This window comes from Emydura macquarii, unplaced genomic scaffold (assembly GCF_026122565.2).
Source record: "Emydura macquarii macquarii isolate MOO-44397 ecotype Brisbane River unplaced genomic scaffold, CSIRO-AGI_Emac_v2 contig_212, whole genome shotgun sequence".
Lineage (NCBI taxonomy): Eukaryota > Metazoa > Chordata > Testudines > Chelidae > Emydura > Emydura macquarii.
In genome coordinates, this window is record NW_027130349.1 from 9452750 (window position 1) to 9469727 (window position 16978).

Genomic DNA, 16978 nt, shown 5'->3' on the forward strand with positions numbered 1-16978 from the left:
ACATCTGAGCTGCAGGATCTGAAGGCAGTAGCCGCTCCTCATGCTAGAAGGATACCCCCTTGTGGATTTTAAAAAACCCCATATCAAACCTTTAGGTCTTATTACATCTCCTAGGTACCTTAAAATAATGATGAGGTCAGTAAATCCCATTGTAGCCACCTCTAGCCATGTGTTAAAGGAGCAGTTTTTAAAAAGGAGAGACCAGAAACACTCGCTGCTGTGTCTAATTTATTCCCCCAGATATACCAATTGGGAGACAGGCCTTCTCTTTTTCTCTTGCTATTGGCACTCCCAGTCTCCTGTCCGGTGTCTGAAATGTTCTCAGCAGATGCAGTCCCTACTTTCCCTACAGAAAGAAATTAATCAAAATAATGCTCAACCTGCCTATGTCCTGATTCCCTGACCACTGCATATTTGAACATGAACTAAGATTTTGAAAGATATCAGAGGAGACAAAGCCTGCCGTTGGCATAGCCTTGCTGTAATAAAATTGGCCCTCAAATTAGTAGGGGGCATGGGTAGGGATCTGCAGGCTAACTTAGTATCCCATTTTGCAAGCAGAATTCCTCTTCCACACACCCTTGTCACACTGATGTTGTGACCTGAGGAAGAGTAACCTACTGAGCAGAGGATGGGGTCACTAGGTTCATTGGGCAAGCTCCCTCATGAGTAAAATGGCTTAAAATTTCATACCAGGGGGAACAGTGTAATGTTGTCACATAATCTAAAGTCAGCCAAGGACTTCCCATGTGGTAAGGAGAAGATGAGGTGCAGAATCGAGGTACCTTTCAGTTATCAATGGCTGGTTTGCTGGTGTCTCCTTCAGAAGAGGTTTGATTCGTCACTTTTCACTGGGACTCAGGAGTCTGGGTTTCTTTTCCCAGTTGCATCACTGTTCTGCTGAATGACCCAATCCAAATCTATTCCCTACTTAGTGCCTCAATTTCCCGATCTGCAAAATGGGGATGAATCTGCTTTGTAAAACAATTTGATATCCATGACTAAAAAGAGCTATTATAATAATGGGCAGGGCTTTCTCTGGTTCAGTTGGGGAATCTTCCTGAATATACAAAGGGACAATTCAGTAGTGGCTTTAGCATTAGCAGGGTTTCAACTTGGGTGGAGCTTGTGAACACTGGAGTGGCAGGGATGGCCTCTGTCCGCAATACCACATGCAGTGGGTATGGTCCCATGGGATCCCCTGAAGTGCTCATCCCACCAATAACTTGGTATTTTTAATTACCCTCCAAAAATCCTGGAGATTTTGCTTTCCTAATTAAAAAGGGTCACTACTGCATAAGGATACATGCTTGGCCTGGGACCTAAAATGTGGGACCTTCCAAGGGGAATGCCCATCAACACTGGGGCCATTCAGGAAAGCCCCAACCATCCTGGGATCCCTTTTCAGGCACCACCACAGGACGGTGATCATTTTTTAAGAGGGGCCAGAATGACTTTGAACTGCCCTCTCACACAGAAGCTCACCAGCTGAAATGTAGAGTTGGCTGGAAAATGAATTTGAGATTTTTTAAATTATATTTTTGCTCTGAGGAGGAGGGGGAGGAGCCAAAATGTCGAATTTTCTTTGGAAATGAAATTTGGAAAATAATTGTTTCAGGTCATTTTGTTTTGATGGGTTTTTATTCTGACCCTTTTAATCAATTTTTATGCAATTCAGTAAAATTTCTAAACAAAAATCAGTTTGAAATGGAAACTTCACTCTGAAAATTCCAATTCTTTTCAAAATGAAATTTTGTCAAACTTGATGTGATTTTTTTTTTTATTGAACGATTTTGGTTTCGTTGTAACTGCATTTTCCAATAGAAAACTGTTTCAATGAAAACTGACTGGCTTATAGAGGTTAGTCAGGCTCAGAAGTCCTCCTTACCTCTGGAAGAGGAGCTTCAGCTGTCTGTTGGGCCTGGATTCCTCCAACTAGCTTCTCCTGCTTCCCTCTGTGCATCTTCTGCAGTTTCCTGTCCTCTGGATACCTGCCTCCTACATTGGCTGGGGGAGCCCTGCTGGCCTGTCCCATGACTGCCACTCTATTTTCTTCTTCCTAGGCAGGCTGCTGAAACAGGAAGCCTATGATGGCTACCCTGTTTAGACCACAACATTTATGAAGCCACCAATAAAAGCCATTTACCTGCCCCAGCACCTCCCTCACTATCTAATGCAATGGCTGTGTGTAAGACAGGCCACAGAGTCTGGGCCCTTATCCAGGTACAGCATGTGACTCTCCTCCATGCCCTACAGCACAAGGAAGGAAGGGAGGAACTGAAAAGTGGGTAGTTTTGCCCAGGTTCCCCATTTGAGAAGACCCTCAAATCGGTGGAACAATATAATTATTGGATTAAATGTCTCCTCTAAACAATCCCAAATATACGCTGGGTTTTCTTGTTGTCTTTCTCTGCAGCATGTGGGTGCAGGTGACTTGCCAGAATTATTTGGGTATATCTCAATTTAATTGTTGCCCTGCCATTGCAGGGGCCTCAAGCACTGGTGCACCTCGGTCCCTCCTATTCTCTGCCTGTGACACATAATAGTCTGGTCTCCTGTGGGTCTCATTTACTTTGGACTCACTTTCAAGCCTGAGTTTAGTATGTGGATGCTGGGTGGTGTTGGTGACCTGTGAAATACAGGAGGTCAAGCTAGATGATCTAGTGGTCCCTCCAGGCCTTCAACTCTGACCATGATATAAATTCAAAAGACAATAAAATGCAGAAACTGGGGAAAATGCTTATAATACTGTGATGGACCCCATGTACACGTGGGCGGGTGTGCTGCACTACTTTCTAAGCAGCCTGTGTGTGACTGTCATAGTCCTTGAACAGCGTGAACCTTTATTACCAAGCTTTATAAGAGCGAATGCTCAAGGTGTTCCAGCTTAAATAAAACTCAACTTGAGTTTTATTAAGAGGGTGGGTATGAAGGGATGGACTAGGTCCGGAGGTCCCCTCCTCGAGGACTTGCAGGCCTGTCTCACTCCATTCCAGAAAACAGCAGAAGAGAAATCCTCCAGGCAGCCTAGTGTGGCAGCAGAGGAAGCGGCATATCAGGGGCTAGAAGGCCCATATAAAAAGGGAGCAGCACATGCATAGCAGTGAGTTGCTGCCTGAAGCTGGAAGAGCGAAGACAGCTGGCTGGAAGAGCAGCAGGACCAGGGACAGCTCCATGCAGGCAGGACAGAGCCCAGGGAAGGCTGCCAAAGACCAGGGGAGCAAAGAAGGAGCTCCTGGCTAGCTGCAGGGCTAGGAGGGTACTGTGATGGATCCTGTTGGTCTGGTTAGAGACTGAGCCCATGGAGGGCTGCCAGAAGGACACACCAACAGTGGGTACTGTGATGGGCCCCTGTTGGATTGTTACAGGGCAGTGTCTCCTGGGAGGAAGCCTTGGTGGGTGGTAAAGACCATACACCCCGAAAGGGGGTTTTGTTTTGTTCCATCTACAGACTGTGTGAGAGAGGCTGAGTCACTGAAGACCTGCCAAAGAAACCATCGGCTGGGGGGTGCTCACGAGCGGTGGGTGCCCCCCGTTCCAAGAAACAAAGGAATTGCAGACACGCATTCAGCCAAAGGGAGGCGCTCGCAAGAAGCAGGTGCTGACCCCTGTTACAGTGGGCTACAGTTTTAAATATAACTCACTCTCTCTCACAGGGAAAAAGACTAAAGGGGAGGTGATACTTCCATAGACATAACCAAAGGTACCAAATGATTTGTCTCCCTGACCAATTCTTCAGTAGACTTTGTTGAAGAAAACACAGTCTTCACTTCTGCTTGGGTGGGAAAAGAAAAGACCTTTATTAACAAGGTAATTACCTGGGGCAACAGCTTTAGCTAAACTGCGCCCCCAATTTGTGTTGTGTGAGGGTTTTTATATAGCCTTATTACCAAGTCATTGTTATACAGCAAAATGCATTAAGCATGCGTAAAAAGAGTGAGTTCGCACAAACAGTGTCACATATACAAGGAACTTTCCGTATTTGGTTTCAAAGGAAGGCATGCACATAGCTTATTGTTAAAATGGAAAAATACAACTTCAGTTAAAAGAAAGAGACAGTTGGGCAGTTTACTTGTCTCATTTTGCTTCAGAGAAAACTTTTGCCCACGCCTTGCTGACCATGCTTATCGGTCAGTGCATTCCTAACTGCCTTGTAGCTTTCAGCTACATGCTCAAACTGTCTTTGTGACAAACTTCATGTTTCCACAACTTGCTCAGTTCCAGTCCTGGCCAGTGGAAATTTTTTCAAGCAGTTGCAAACGTTTCATTGCAGAATATGTCAGACTCAGTGAAGTGTAAGAGCTGAAACATTTGCAGTGAAACATTTGCAAAGAGACTGAGGGAAATCCTATAAGCTTTGGTGAAACTGAAGAACTCAACTTGCCTGCGGACTTGTGCAACAAAGTGGACCGTTTGTCTAAATAGTTAAAATCTTTCAAATCATTTAATTGTCCATTTTCTGATTTAAAACTCTACAAGCCTTTTCTGGTCACTTATTAAGACATAAGTCATTTATTTCATGACTCTGAGTTTACACCTGATGAAGAATTGAGGCTGATGAAATCACTTCTAAGCCATCTGGAGAGCCTTCAAGAATCTTGGCTTCTGCTTCTTGACAAGTCAAAACTTGTGGCAGCTGGCCTTGGCCTTGAATAATTTTTCAAGAAGAAAAAGCAAAAAGAGGGAAAACATTCTGTGGTGGAGACAGGACCACTGTATACAACCATGAAAACCAAGAATGCTAGTTCAAGGATATTTTTCTACATTGCTCGAGACATGCTTAGCTATGAAATTACAAGAAGATCTGAAACAGCTGGAAAAAATCAACTGCATGTTTTCATTCAAAATGCTATCCAAGCGATTTGATAGAGGATTTTGTTGAAGAAACACACCTTTTAAACAAGCTGAGAGAGAGAGACTATTTTGAAAGTGGCTTCAATTAAGTTGTCAAACAAGATTTACGGAAAAGGACTGCATAGTGTTTTTAAGCACACCTGCGTTGCTCTAAGGATTTTTATCCCAATACAGATTTCAGTTTCTGAAGTAGAATGCTTGTTTAGAAAAAAATAACTGCCTCTGATCTACCATGCGCAAAAATTGCATATCGACCTTAGTGATGCTATCAACACAGTGCAGTCTTTCAAGGAGGCTAAATTATGGTAGCATCATAAATGTTTGTTTAAAAAATACCAAGAAAGATTATCATGATATTAATATCAGTGGGTTCAACTCTGAGCGTGGGTTATCTGATGACATATCTGTCAGTCTGTTTATTAATCAAAGATAAATCAGTGAAGTGTGGTACATTACCAAATTCTGAGAAACAGTCCTGCAGCATCCGGTCTGTCCCAAAATGATTACAGAAACTGTCTGTTTTATACACTGCTTATTTACGACAGATGGAAAATCCCCAAATTCTACTGTATTAGCACGAGTCTTTTTATCCTTTTTTTAATCTGGTTCTATACATGTTTTACAAGACATAGAAGTGTCTGTATCAACCCAACCCAATACAGATAATTATCCATTCCTGGCAGATGGTGCATATCTCACAAGCCTCATCAGCACATATATCTTAGTTCTTCCTAGATTGGACACATACAAAGAACAGAGCTGCATGTAGAAAAATAGAGATCGCACTAGCTTAGCTGCTAGTACTTTTTTTACAATAAACTTAAGTCTGAGTACAATTTTTAGTTCCACAATTCAGCATATATACAAAGCATTTTAATAAATGTTATACTTGTCTTAGTATTAGTATTAAACGTGTATTAGTTTTTCTTCTTTTAGTTGCACAACACACCTTGTCCAATTAGCTCTTGCAACTACAGAAATAAAGCCAATTACATATTTTATTTAGCACTGGTTTCACAGTCCTGAGTATAATTCCATTCCTTATGGTGAAACTATCTCTGCAGCTTCAGCACTATAATTTCTTAAGCACTAGCTTTCCACTTCACCTTTGGTCTACCCATGGAATAGTATGGGATGCTGATTCAGTTCAGTCGACAATGATGTGATGTATCTTTTGTAATAATAAATCAACTTTAAAGTTTTCAATAGTATTCTTCTTAAACTTTTTCATCTCTATAGTAATTTTTGGAAGGGTTGGGGAGGCCTCAGTTTGATTTTTTGCACTGGAAGACTTGAAACCCTCTGTGTGGTGTTGAGGGGAAGAGATAAAAAGCAATCTCCACATACTGAAGCTAGGATGGGTGTTTGTGGAAGGTGCAGGGGTGTGTGTGTGTGTGTGTGTGTGTGCAAGACTCTGGAAAAATGCCTCAACTGTTCCCAGCTGAGATCTCCCAGTTAGTGGGCTGACCATTTGTAAAAAGCTATGCATGTAATTTGTGCATGAGCATATATAAGTGGGTACCATCTTCTACAAAGCAATACATGAATTCAGGTTTGGTGTAATGCATGCAGTTACCTGTTTGTATGCTTTTTCTAGGCGTCTAAATGAAAATGTCCCTTGCACTTTATTTTCGTGGTTGCTCATACTGTTTTTTATTACCGCTTATTTGAAATGTATCATTTGATCCTGTTCTTAGTGGATTGTTGGTTTGTTTTTTTACCTGGGTTTGATAGGTGTAATCTCTGGAGGAGGTCATGAGGTTGGTGGAAGGTCTCCATATAAACTTTCTGTGGTCCCCTAAAACTGACTGATCATGTGTGGCTCTTGAATGGATGACCAAAAGTGCAGAAGGGATATAAAGAACTTTTTCCCACTAATCATCTGTATAATTGCACAGTTACCATCTCCTGAACAGAAGACGTTTTCCTTACTAGTATTCTTAGGGAGATATCCACCATAAAGGCACAGGGCCAACCTACCATCCTTCCTCCCTCTGGACTAAATAAAACACAGAAGGTAGCTCATGCTGGAGTATCCAAGAAGTTGGTGGAGCAGGCATGCTTATCTGTGTGAAGTGACACTCCAGAAGGCACTGTATCAACCAGAGGCACTTGGGTCACTATCAACCTAAACTAGACTTGATCTCTGTGGTTTGCCTATCATTACTTTCAATTTAAAAAACAAAAACAGTATGATTAAAATCAGCATTCTATATGAGCTTGGTTTGGAAAGGTTGCTGGTGATGTTGGGAAGATATCGTTATTGAGTGAGACTGGCCATCCTCATGGAGGAGGGAAGCTCTGAAGTTTTTTGAGTTTCCCACATCACTCTGTCAGTGGGCAGAGGTTTAAAGTCCATTTCACAATGAAGAGCGGTCTGCACCAGAAAGTGGCATCATGACTGCTCTCCTTGGCGGTCTCCTAGAGACTGGAAATGAATGGGCAGAAAGATTTAGCTACTCTCTCATCTCAAGAATATTCTTGAAACACATTATTTGGCTGTTGTGCAAGAGTCTTGCACGGCTGCCACCCATACTTAACCTCTTATGTGGAATGAGGGCTTTGGTACCCAGGGTAGTCAAACTCTTTATACCTTTGAAGTTCTTTTTGGAAAAAATACCAGTTCTCTTGTAAATATTTTATTCTTATTGATATTTTTTCAAATGTGCTACAAGTAATAGGCCAATTTCTGATGCCTTTAGTCATAAGTGGTACCTTACTGTAAGAATGGTTCCACTGCTGCCATTGTAATGGTGGCAGAAAGTGGCCATAAAATTGTAATTCAAGAGGTTCAATATTTTTTTCATACTTTCAAAGTAAGTTGTCCTTAGTTTGTGGCTTTACCTCAAGATGTTCAGCAAATACCCATTACACCCAGACACCAATATCAGCATTTTGGCCAGTAATTAAACTGTACAATAAGTATGTCAAGCTTTTAAATAAAAATGTTCTGTAATTAGAAACCGTTAAATCATCATCTAGCTACTCTCTGCTATCCAAGAGTAAGGTGGAATCCTTACAAGTCCTCTCTCTCACACACCCAGACTGAGACCCAGAATTATAATTTGCACATTGGAACCATTTGGAAAATTTAAAAAAATCTATAAAGAGTTTCATTATAATGTGATTTCATTATGTAGTAAATTTCCTGTGTTCCTGGGTCTCCTTTTCTTTTCTCATTCATATAACTTATTCCTAAATCTTATCCATCTTTTTCAAAAGAACACTCTCACTTTTCATTGAGTCAATTACATTAAGATACAAATAGAAGGGACTGAAATTGGCCAGGCATCTCTACAAAATTCTTTCTTCAAGAACAAGACATTTAGTCAGCTGAACTATTTTGTTTGCTGTTACAGTTTCCTTTTGGGAAGAGACATCAATTTAATCTGTGATCAAACTTGTAATCAGAAAATGGCATAAGATTAATTATGGAAATGCTATTCAACTTCCACAGTCTATTAACAACTGACAACTGCATGATGATCACATTAATATTTGCATAGCACTGTGACTTTATTCCAGCACATTTAAGGTCAAATTCAGAGCTTGTGTAAGGTTCATGGAATTGGCACCTGCTTACACCAGTTCTAGATTTGGCTCAGAGGCTTTTAAAGGACAGTAGTTTGAATTGATTTTGATGATAAAATCTTTGGTACAAATTTTACTTTCTTACACCTGTGTAACTCCATGAAATTAATGGGTCTGCGCAAGTATAACTGAAGACAGAATTTTTCCCTTGAGTGACATGATGCAATTTCTTGGGATTTTGAGCTGTAAATCCCAGTTTTCTAAAACTGGAGAAACCTGGCTCTCACCAAGTTCAGCATTAATCTATCCCAATGGCAGGCTACAGTTTTATGGGAATTCTTACAGCAAGCCCTAAGCCTTATTTAATTTAAAATGATGTTTTTCTCCTTATCTTTCTTTATTGCATTGCAGATTTTGGACAAAATTGAAGATGTCCAGGAGCTAATATTCACTAAAGAACCTGACTTGTTGAGAGCTCTAATTCCTGTTCAAACGATGCATCTCACCATCATTGTAGCCCATCTGAGAAGAGATGAAGAAGTGAAAAAGTAAGAATTCTGTAAAATGCAAGGCTAACTTTAGGATGTAGCTGTGAATAAATACTTTTACCAGGGCCTACATAAGCTTTTCCTTTTCTGCTTTTTTTTTGTGTGTGAACAATATCTGACATGCTATCTCCATGAATGTATAGCCAAGGTTTTCTTATATGAACTCTAGGTGCAAAGTGACTTAAGAGCTTGAATTTTTGACGTTAATGATAGTTAATAGGTGCTGTCATCAAATGGGAAAATGAGTAACCTGAGTATTAACCATAAGTCTGCTTTCTGGTCCTTTCTTGTTAGAGTTAAATGAAAGAAAATGTCTATTTATCCAATACAGGAAAGCTCAGGGAAGTTATGGAGCAACCACGGACTTTTAAAAAGGGGCCCATACTTATGATAACTGGAAAGCCTTTGCTACTGGGATATGTTTGTTTTCCATAAAACATCAAGAAGAGAGAAGGAAAAAATTGAAACATGGTGCAGGTTGAAAGGGAGCTGTATATTACTAGCTGTAAGACGACTTTGAATATGCATTGCTGGGAAAATAACTAATTGTATGTTAAAAGCTGTGGGGGGAAGGCTTGTGGGTATTAAGACTAGTTGAAAGATTCCAGCATGGTGGAAGTAGGAACTGGACTAAAAGGGATTCCTTATCTGTGTGCCTGCTGAAGAAAGCCAAGGTTAATCACTCCAACCTGACCATAAGAGCTTTGATAGGACTAGTTCAAATGAACTTAAAGGTGTTAAACAAAGTCTACGTTGGCATAAAGGGGGATTTTTAGTTTAGTTAGCTCAACTGAATTTGTTTAACTTGATTGGAAGAAAACCAATCTTTTGTGCTTGATAACCTGTTGTCATGTTCTGGAGTGCAAACCACACCAGTGACAGGTTGCATCACTGCCTGCTCTGTAATCCTGAGAGCCTCAAAATGCTCTGCTGCTGCTCTTTTCTTCTCTGCACACTGCAGTATTCTGAGTTTCTGTGTGCCATGCAGCCCTGGTTTACTGCCCCAGGAACAGCAGCCTGTCTACACACAACAGCCTCTCTCAATTCTCTATCACCCAGTTAACTTATGCATGGGTGACTGCAACACATTCCCAGTCCTGAATTTCCCCAAATCATCTGTCCTAAAGTGTACAGTCCTGTAAGGGCGTGCAAGAATATTGTAACGCAGATTCAGCTTAGTATGACAAGGCAAGACCTTAAAATTTATAACAGGCTTTAGAAGTACTAACAGGCCCTTTATGGGCCAGGCTTGAAAATATCCTTTAAAGGCTAAGAGGAACTACCTTCTCCAGGTCTGGAGAGGCCCCGGGTGGTATCAGCAGCAGATGTCTGACCACAAGGTGCGCCTTGAAGGTCAACTTCTACTAAATGCCTAACCATACAGCCAGGTTTGGACTAATTGTAGGGCAGCTTCTGCTAAATAAGCTAACCACATAAACCAGTTAAAGGTCAGCTTCTGCTATGGGGTATTAATGTCAGCTTATTGGGATGGTCCTTAGCCAGCTACCAATAGATTACTAGTAACCAAATGTTAAGGCCCAATCCCTAAGGGGATTGAGATATACGTCAGGAATTGTTGTTGGGTAAAGCTTATTGTGGGGCTTAGAGGAAAAGGGGGTATATCAGACCCCCAGAAGCCCCTCTGCCTGAGACTCTCCGTGGATCCGTTGAGGCACTAGCAGATGCCTCGGGTGGGCCGGTTCCCTGGTTGCAACTCGCTTCATAGGGCAAAGTATGGGTCTCCTTGCCCTCATGCTGGTAAACGCCTTTTTCCCTGCTTGAGAGGCTTGGGGCATAGCTGCAACATCCTGTAGCCTAGCCATGATACCTTACGGCCTGTACTTGCTATACAGATGGGCCCCCAGGCAATCCTTGTAGTTGGCACCATCTGTGCATTCTTGATAGCTTGGTCATAGTGATTTGGCCTTCCTGCAACTACCTAACTCTTATATTTAAATAAACTGCTTGTTTGGGCACTTCTTGTCCACCTGTCTCTTCACCACTGAGATCTAAAAATAAGAACGCTCCGCCTCGGCGGAGCACATGTCCTCTCTTGGAGCATTTAGAGAAATAATAAGGGTTGTTGGTTTCTTTAAAGAGAGACAAGCACATCACAGCTTATTAACTTAACTGGGGTAAATATACCCTACCATTCAAGTACATCTCTGAATTGCTTTATTGTAAAAATAAAACAAGTTTATTTACAAAAGGACATAAGTTAAGTGATACCACGTAGAAGGAATAAAGATATAAAAGGTTACAAACATAAATAAAATATGCTTTCTAGAGTCAAACTTTACCTTGAATAAAGGCTGTAACTTGTTTTTTTTTTTTTTCTTGGAATCAAAGATTGATAAGGAGACTTCAACTCCCTTAGTTGAAGGACACATCTTTCTTCAGCTTGCAAGAGCTCTGACTCCTGTCTGTATGTCTAGTAATGGCTTCTCCTCCTTGTCTTTACATCTTCCTCAAATGTCATGAATCTGGGGACAAAACAGTGTGACCTCATGCTGTTCTTCTCTTCCTGTGGACTTCCTGTCCCTCTGCTGATTAGGATGTAAATGGGCCTTCCTTTGTTTTTGGTCCCACCTTGCTTAATTTCATTGGAGACAGGTAGATAACTCCTTTCCCTCCTGTCTTGGAAAAATCCTGTTTTTCCCTGTGTTTGTTCACAGAATTTAGATACTTTACTTTATAGTTCTTCATATAGTGTTTATACATACATTTCACAATGATATTAATCACCAGTGTGTCATAGGCTTCAGAATAGACTTGATACACTTTCATCATATAGTAATATTTTATACAATCAGTTGATTCAATTGCTTATCATTTGAGGTTCATTCCCCTATCTTTATAGCCCAGATAAAGTTTCTCTCTCCTGCTGGAGAGTAGATGCCATGCTGCCTTCTCCCCAACTTAATAGCTTTGTTTACCTGATATGTAAATAGAACCTCATTGTCACTGCCTGATGACAAACAAAAAAAATACACATTCCTTTTTGTAGGGCAGACTGGGTTTACTCCATTGCTTGCCAAGCACATTTTGAGAACATAATTCTAGCACGTATTCATAACTCTTTTACCCACCTTCTGCATACATCATGCAAGAATATTAATGGTCAATGAATTATTAGTTTTCCAATGAGATCTTACATGCCATCTTTTAGGTACAGGGAGGATGGAGCTAGGCTGTTCTCACTGGTGGCAGATGACAGAACAAGGAGCAACGGTCTCAAGTTGCAGGGGGGGAGGTCTAGGTTGGACATTACGAAAAAGTTTTTCACTAGGAGGGTGGTGAAGCACTGGAATGGGTTACCTAGGGAGATGGTGGAATATCCATCTTTAGAGGTTTTTAAGCTGTGGCTTGACAAAACCCTCGCTGGGATCATTTAGCGGAGGTTAGTCCTGCTCTGAGCAGGGGGTTAGACTAGATGACCTCCTGAGGTCCCTTTCAACTCTGATTCTATGATAGCTTTTAGGTGTTGTATGTCAGGCTTGATGAGCTGTTGGCACAGAGTAGTGAATCACAAATGGGCTTCTGTGTCACACCTGTCTTTTTTGTCTGTTTAGATTGAGCCTAGTAGTCTTTTTATCTATCTCCCAGATGCATCAGACCCAAAAGCACATCATACATCTGTCTGCAATGGGCTTCTTTATTGGTATTGCTTTTTTTGTGGGGTTGGAGAGAGGATGTGAGTGCTCTTCTGTGAGTTTGTTCCCCAAAGAAATAGATTATATAGTGTATTTCAGTAATAAGTTCCTGTCATTGCTGCTATCAGGGCAGGCTATTTGCCAAGAAGATAAAAGGACGGTGGAAAGAGGTAATCCGAATATGAATCAGACAATTACAGAGGTGATGGGAACTAAGTAGTACTAATGAACTTTAAAAAATAATGGACACATGCCTGTAATATAATAACACGAGTAGCTATTGAAAAGCATATCTTTTTTTTGCCAAGTTCTTTCCATCCTTTTTCTGTTTGTCTATAAAGATGTACTAAACAGGCTCAATTCCTTCTGCACTAGTCACATGGATGATCGTTTCATTTGCTAGGTCAAGTATCTCACTCCTCATGCTAACAATATGTTTGAAGCAACAAACCCAGCCCTTGGGATAGGAAGTATCTTGCTCTGCAAAAATACCTCTAGCAAATCCTATTGTATTGCTAATTTGGAGAACAGCATCATCTAATCTGAATGATGAGTCATTGCAATGCTGGTGGTTGATGAGGGTGCAGAATGTTCTGCAAAGGGCTTTTGCTGCTCCACTGTAAAAGATCTACAGAGTCCTAATGACCATAGAGAAGCAGCTCATACACCATTATAACTGGAAAAATAGGCTTCATGTAATATTGAAGACTGTTTGTCCATGGTATGGATTAGTAGCTTTTGGAATTCATAAAATAATAAGTGGCCTTTATATAGGCTCAGAAAATGCTTTCCTAATGCGATTAGTGTGTACAATACTTGCTCACAACACAGTGGATTACATAGCTTGTCCTACTTTGTATAACATTACTTTACTATTTTTTTATTAAATAAAATCAAATTTGTCAATTGCATATGGATCAGTGTTCCGTAACATTAAATGGAACCATAATAAGTCACAATAATTAAATGCCCCTTAAAACATATATACTTACATCATGGTAGTTATCTTGTCTGACACACCATGAAGTGAACCAGGGACCACCAAAGCTAAAAGCATGATTCTTTACAGCTTTGATTCCATGCACAGAGAAGGGAATTTTTAACACACAGTGATCCAGTAGCTTGCATCTAATTTATGGAAATCCCTCCAAAATAACATAAAAAGCCTATTATAAAGATGCATCATCTAAACTATGTATTAATGCACTGAAAAACCTAAGATCCTGATTTAGCAAGGTATTTAGGCATGTGTGAAACTTTAAGCATATGAGTAATCTAACTTTGATGGAGCTACTAGTGCTTAGGTAGATACCTGCTTTAATATCTTACTGAATCAGGGTGTGAAGCTCCCACATTTGCACTAATCTGATGTTGTAGCAGCTTTAAGAATGCCTTCCTGGATTTGTAGTTTATTGGGTCAATGATCCAATAAATGCACTTCATCTGGGATAATGGATTCGTTTTCGTTTAACAAATGAAATAAAGAAAGAAAACAGACTAATTCAAAACTATTTAACAGTATGGATCTACCTTCACATCATAAAAAGTCCAAGTTCATGCTTTTGTGGGTTTGCAGATCTTGAGCAGCAACTTAGCATAGGTTTTCCATATTAATAACTTGATCGCTATGAAGCACTAGCAATGACATCAGGCAATTTTTTTTAATGAGTCAATCAGTAAATACTTGAAGAAGCCATATATTCTCTAATGTATCACAGGCTACGTAAAACACTTGCACGTCTCCTAGTTGTAAGCTAAGAGATTGTATCCAAACTTGCAGTGAAAATATGTTCTGCTTTCATGCCTCCATGCAACAGTGCAGGATGACCTCCTTGCCCAAAATCAATGTATCAAAACACTCCATCATATCTCTGTCATACTGTTAAATGATTATTTAGCCGTCAAGTGATCACCCTTTTTGAGTGTGGATTTTTATTTATTTATTTATTTAAGGGCTGTTTTGGCACTGGAGCAGACCAAAGCTAAAGTGGAAGCCATTTTGCAGGGTAAACTCTTTAACATGACATTTCATGGGATTGGGCAATTTAACAACCAAGTGATATATGTGAAAATGTCAGATGATGAGCAGCAAATGCTAAACAAAATTGCAGGTGAGTAGCTAAACAGATTTACTCTTTGTGTAAAGTAACTGTTTTGAGATGGTTTTTAAACCATTTTAAAGGATCAGGGTGGTTGTGACTTCTATGCGTAATATTTCTTCAGGAGGTGGATGGAGAAATGTACCCTGTAGAAGCTTATTTTCATAGTCTAAGCATAAAGTTTGGAATATCTAGATGGCTTAGAAATGGATGGATGGATGGACGGAGTTCTATGCAATTCAATAATATGGGAAAACTGAGGCACAGAAAAGTTCACTTTTCAAGGTCACACAGCAAATCCACAGCAGAGCACGGAACAGAAGACCATTCTCCTGCCTCTTGTGACTTTTGAATCACACTGCTCTGTTATGTGTGGGTTGTTAAGATAAGACCTTAAAAATGGAAGTCCTATCCTCTCTAATATACCTTAAGCATCCTCTGACAGTTCTTTTTAAGAGTGAATGGTTGCCTCAATGGAGTTCACCACCATTTCCTCTCTAAATTGTGCAGCATGCTTGTTAGGGTTGTTCACCTGTCTGCTACCATCCGTTAGGTGGTTGTATTTCAGTGGTTGTGTATGGGTGAAGTTTGTAAAACACTTTTATGGTCCTTTGGAATGTAGGTGCTTTAGAAGTATAATATAAATAGTACCTTGTTTAACAGTATATCATACACAATGTCCATATTTTAATACATTTTTCTTTCTAAAGAAGTTGGCTAGAAATTAATTTATAAACTAGTAGTTAAAATATATGAAATCTTCTTTTTCAGGGATGGAATATGATGTACTTAAACCACATCATTTGCTAAATTCAGAATGGTTTAGCACTCTTGGAAACTTAAGACAAGAGCTATTTTAGCCTGCGGTGCAGAGCCTAGTCTAAGTTTCCTGGGTTCCCAATTCTAACAAAGTAGAAATAATCAACATACGATGGCATTCTTTTATTTTTATTTTTGCCAACTTCATACTTAGCAAAAATAGTTTCTTCCAACAAATGTTTCTTAATGTGTACAACACAGAATTAATCCACATGCTCAAATACCATTTCTGTCAAAATATTCCCCATTTAGGAGGGAAATAAAATTCCAGTTAGTAAAGAATGAATCCACTAAAATCAGATGTCAGTAATTGTCCTTTGCCAAGTTCTGCTTGGTTTTACCAACCAAGTGAGCTAGAAAGTACATTCATTATTATGATATTTCCTTCAGGGCACATGGTTTTCCCTTGCTCCTTTTGACATTCTGAAATCTTGGATTATAGCAATTCTGCTTTTCCTTTTAATTTATTTTTCTCTTCTCTGTGAAATAAGCAGATAATATTGCATTGGAGTGGGAGATGCCTGTATCTCTTAAGCAGTCCTGCTTCTGTCTCTAAGCAGTTCTGCTGAATGAAATAAGCCACTTTACTTTCCTGTTACCTTTTGCCTTACTCTGTAGCCTTCATCTTCCTTGATTATTTACATCTAATGCAGAGGATAACTTTCAACCAAACCAGCTGTGCTTTTGTTAAAAATAGTCTGACACTGTCCTCACTCATTTGGATTAGAGCTTGAGCAAATTACACTATACCCAACTGTTTCTTTTTTGATGCACTTCTGGCACATTTGTCTCTGACAAAATTATCCTGATTGGGGTTAAATGAATCCTCATCATGTGCCCCTTTTACGTAATCATCCACCAATCTGGACACCCTCTAAATTCATGCTCCTTTGCTTCCCCAGAGCACAGAGCGCACATGTGTGAAAACTTCTGAAAAAGGGACACTGCAATGTTTCCCTAACATACATGCCCTTCTGGTCTGTTTTAGATGAATAAATATGTATTTGGGAGAGGGTTACCTGAGGTCAGAGCCTATGTAACAGTCTGTTCCTCCCCTCTTCTTTTCCAAAGGAATGACTAACTCTCTGATCCTGTGTATTTCAAAATACAAAAGCCAAAAATAAGTGTGCCAAAAATGGCCGCCTCCCTCTTACATCAGCTATCCAGAAGAGCATTCATTCCTTTGACTGCCTTTTCCTTGCCCCAAATCCTCCATAAATTATTTTTTGCAGTCAGTATTATATTTAGTGCCAATCCATCCTGCTACACAAGATCAACCTTTATCTTATAATTCTAGCACAGGCAAAAATGTGCTAAATTTGGTCTGTTTCACATGAACATTTTGTGCACCCTTTCCACTTTTCATGACAGCGGGATTATAATGGCTTACAGAATGACTAAAATATTGCGTTTACATATCCCTTGCCTTGATAACTTAGCATCTTCAGGGACTCTGGAAATTTGGCACCTAGTC

General features: G+C 40.0%; 1 protein-coding gene across 1 annotated transcript in view; it reads left to right on the forward strand.

Annotated features, from left to right (window-relative positions):
* The window catches only part of LOC137152695 (uncharacterized), a 53029-nt gene that overhangs the window by 23518 nt on the left and 12533 nt on the right, over positions 1-16978 (forward strand). Inside the window, exons 4-5 of the mRNA XM_067547534.1 lie at positions 8797-8933; positions 14540-14697. Coding sequence (XP_067403635.1) covers positions 8797-8933; positions 14540-14697 — 295 coding nt within the window. The remainder of the gene's footprint in view (positions 1-8796; positions 8934-14539; positions 14698-16978) is intronic.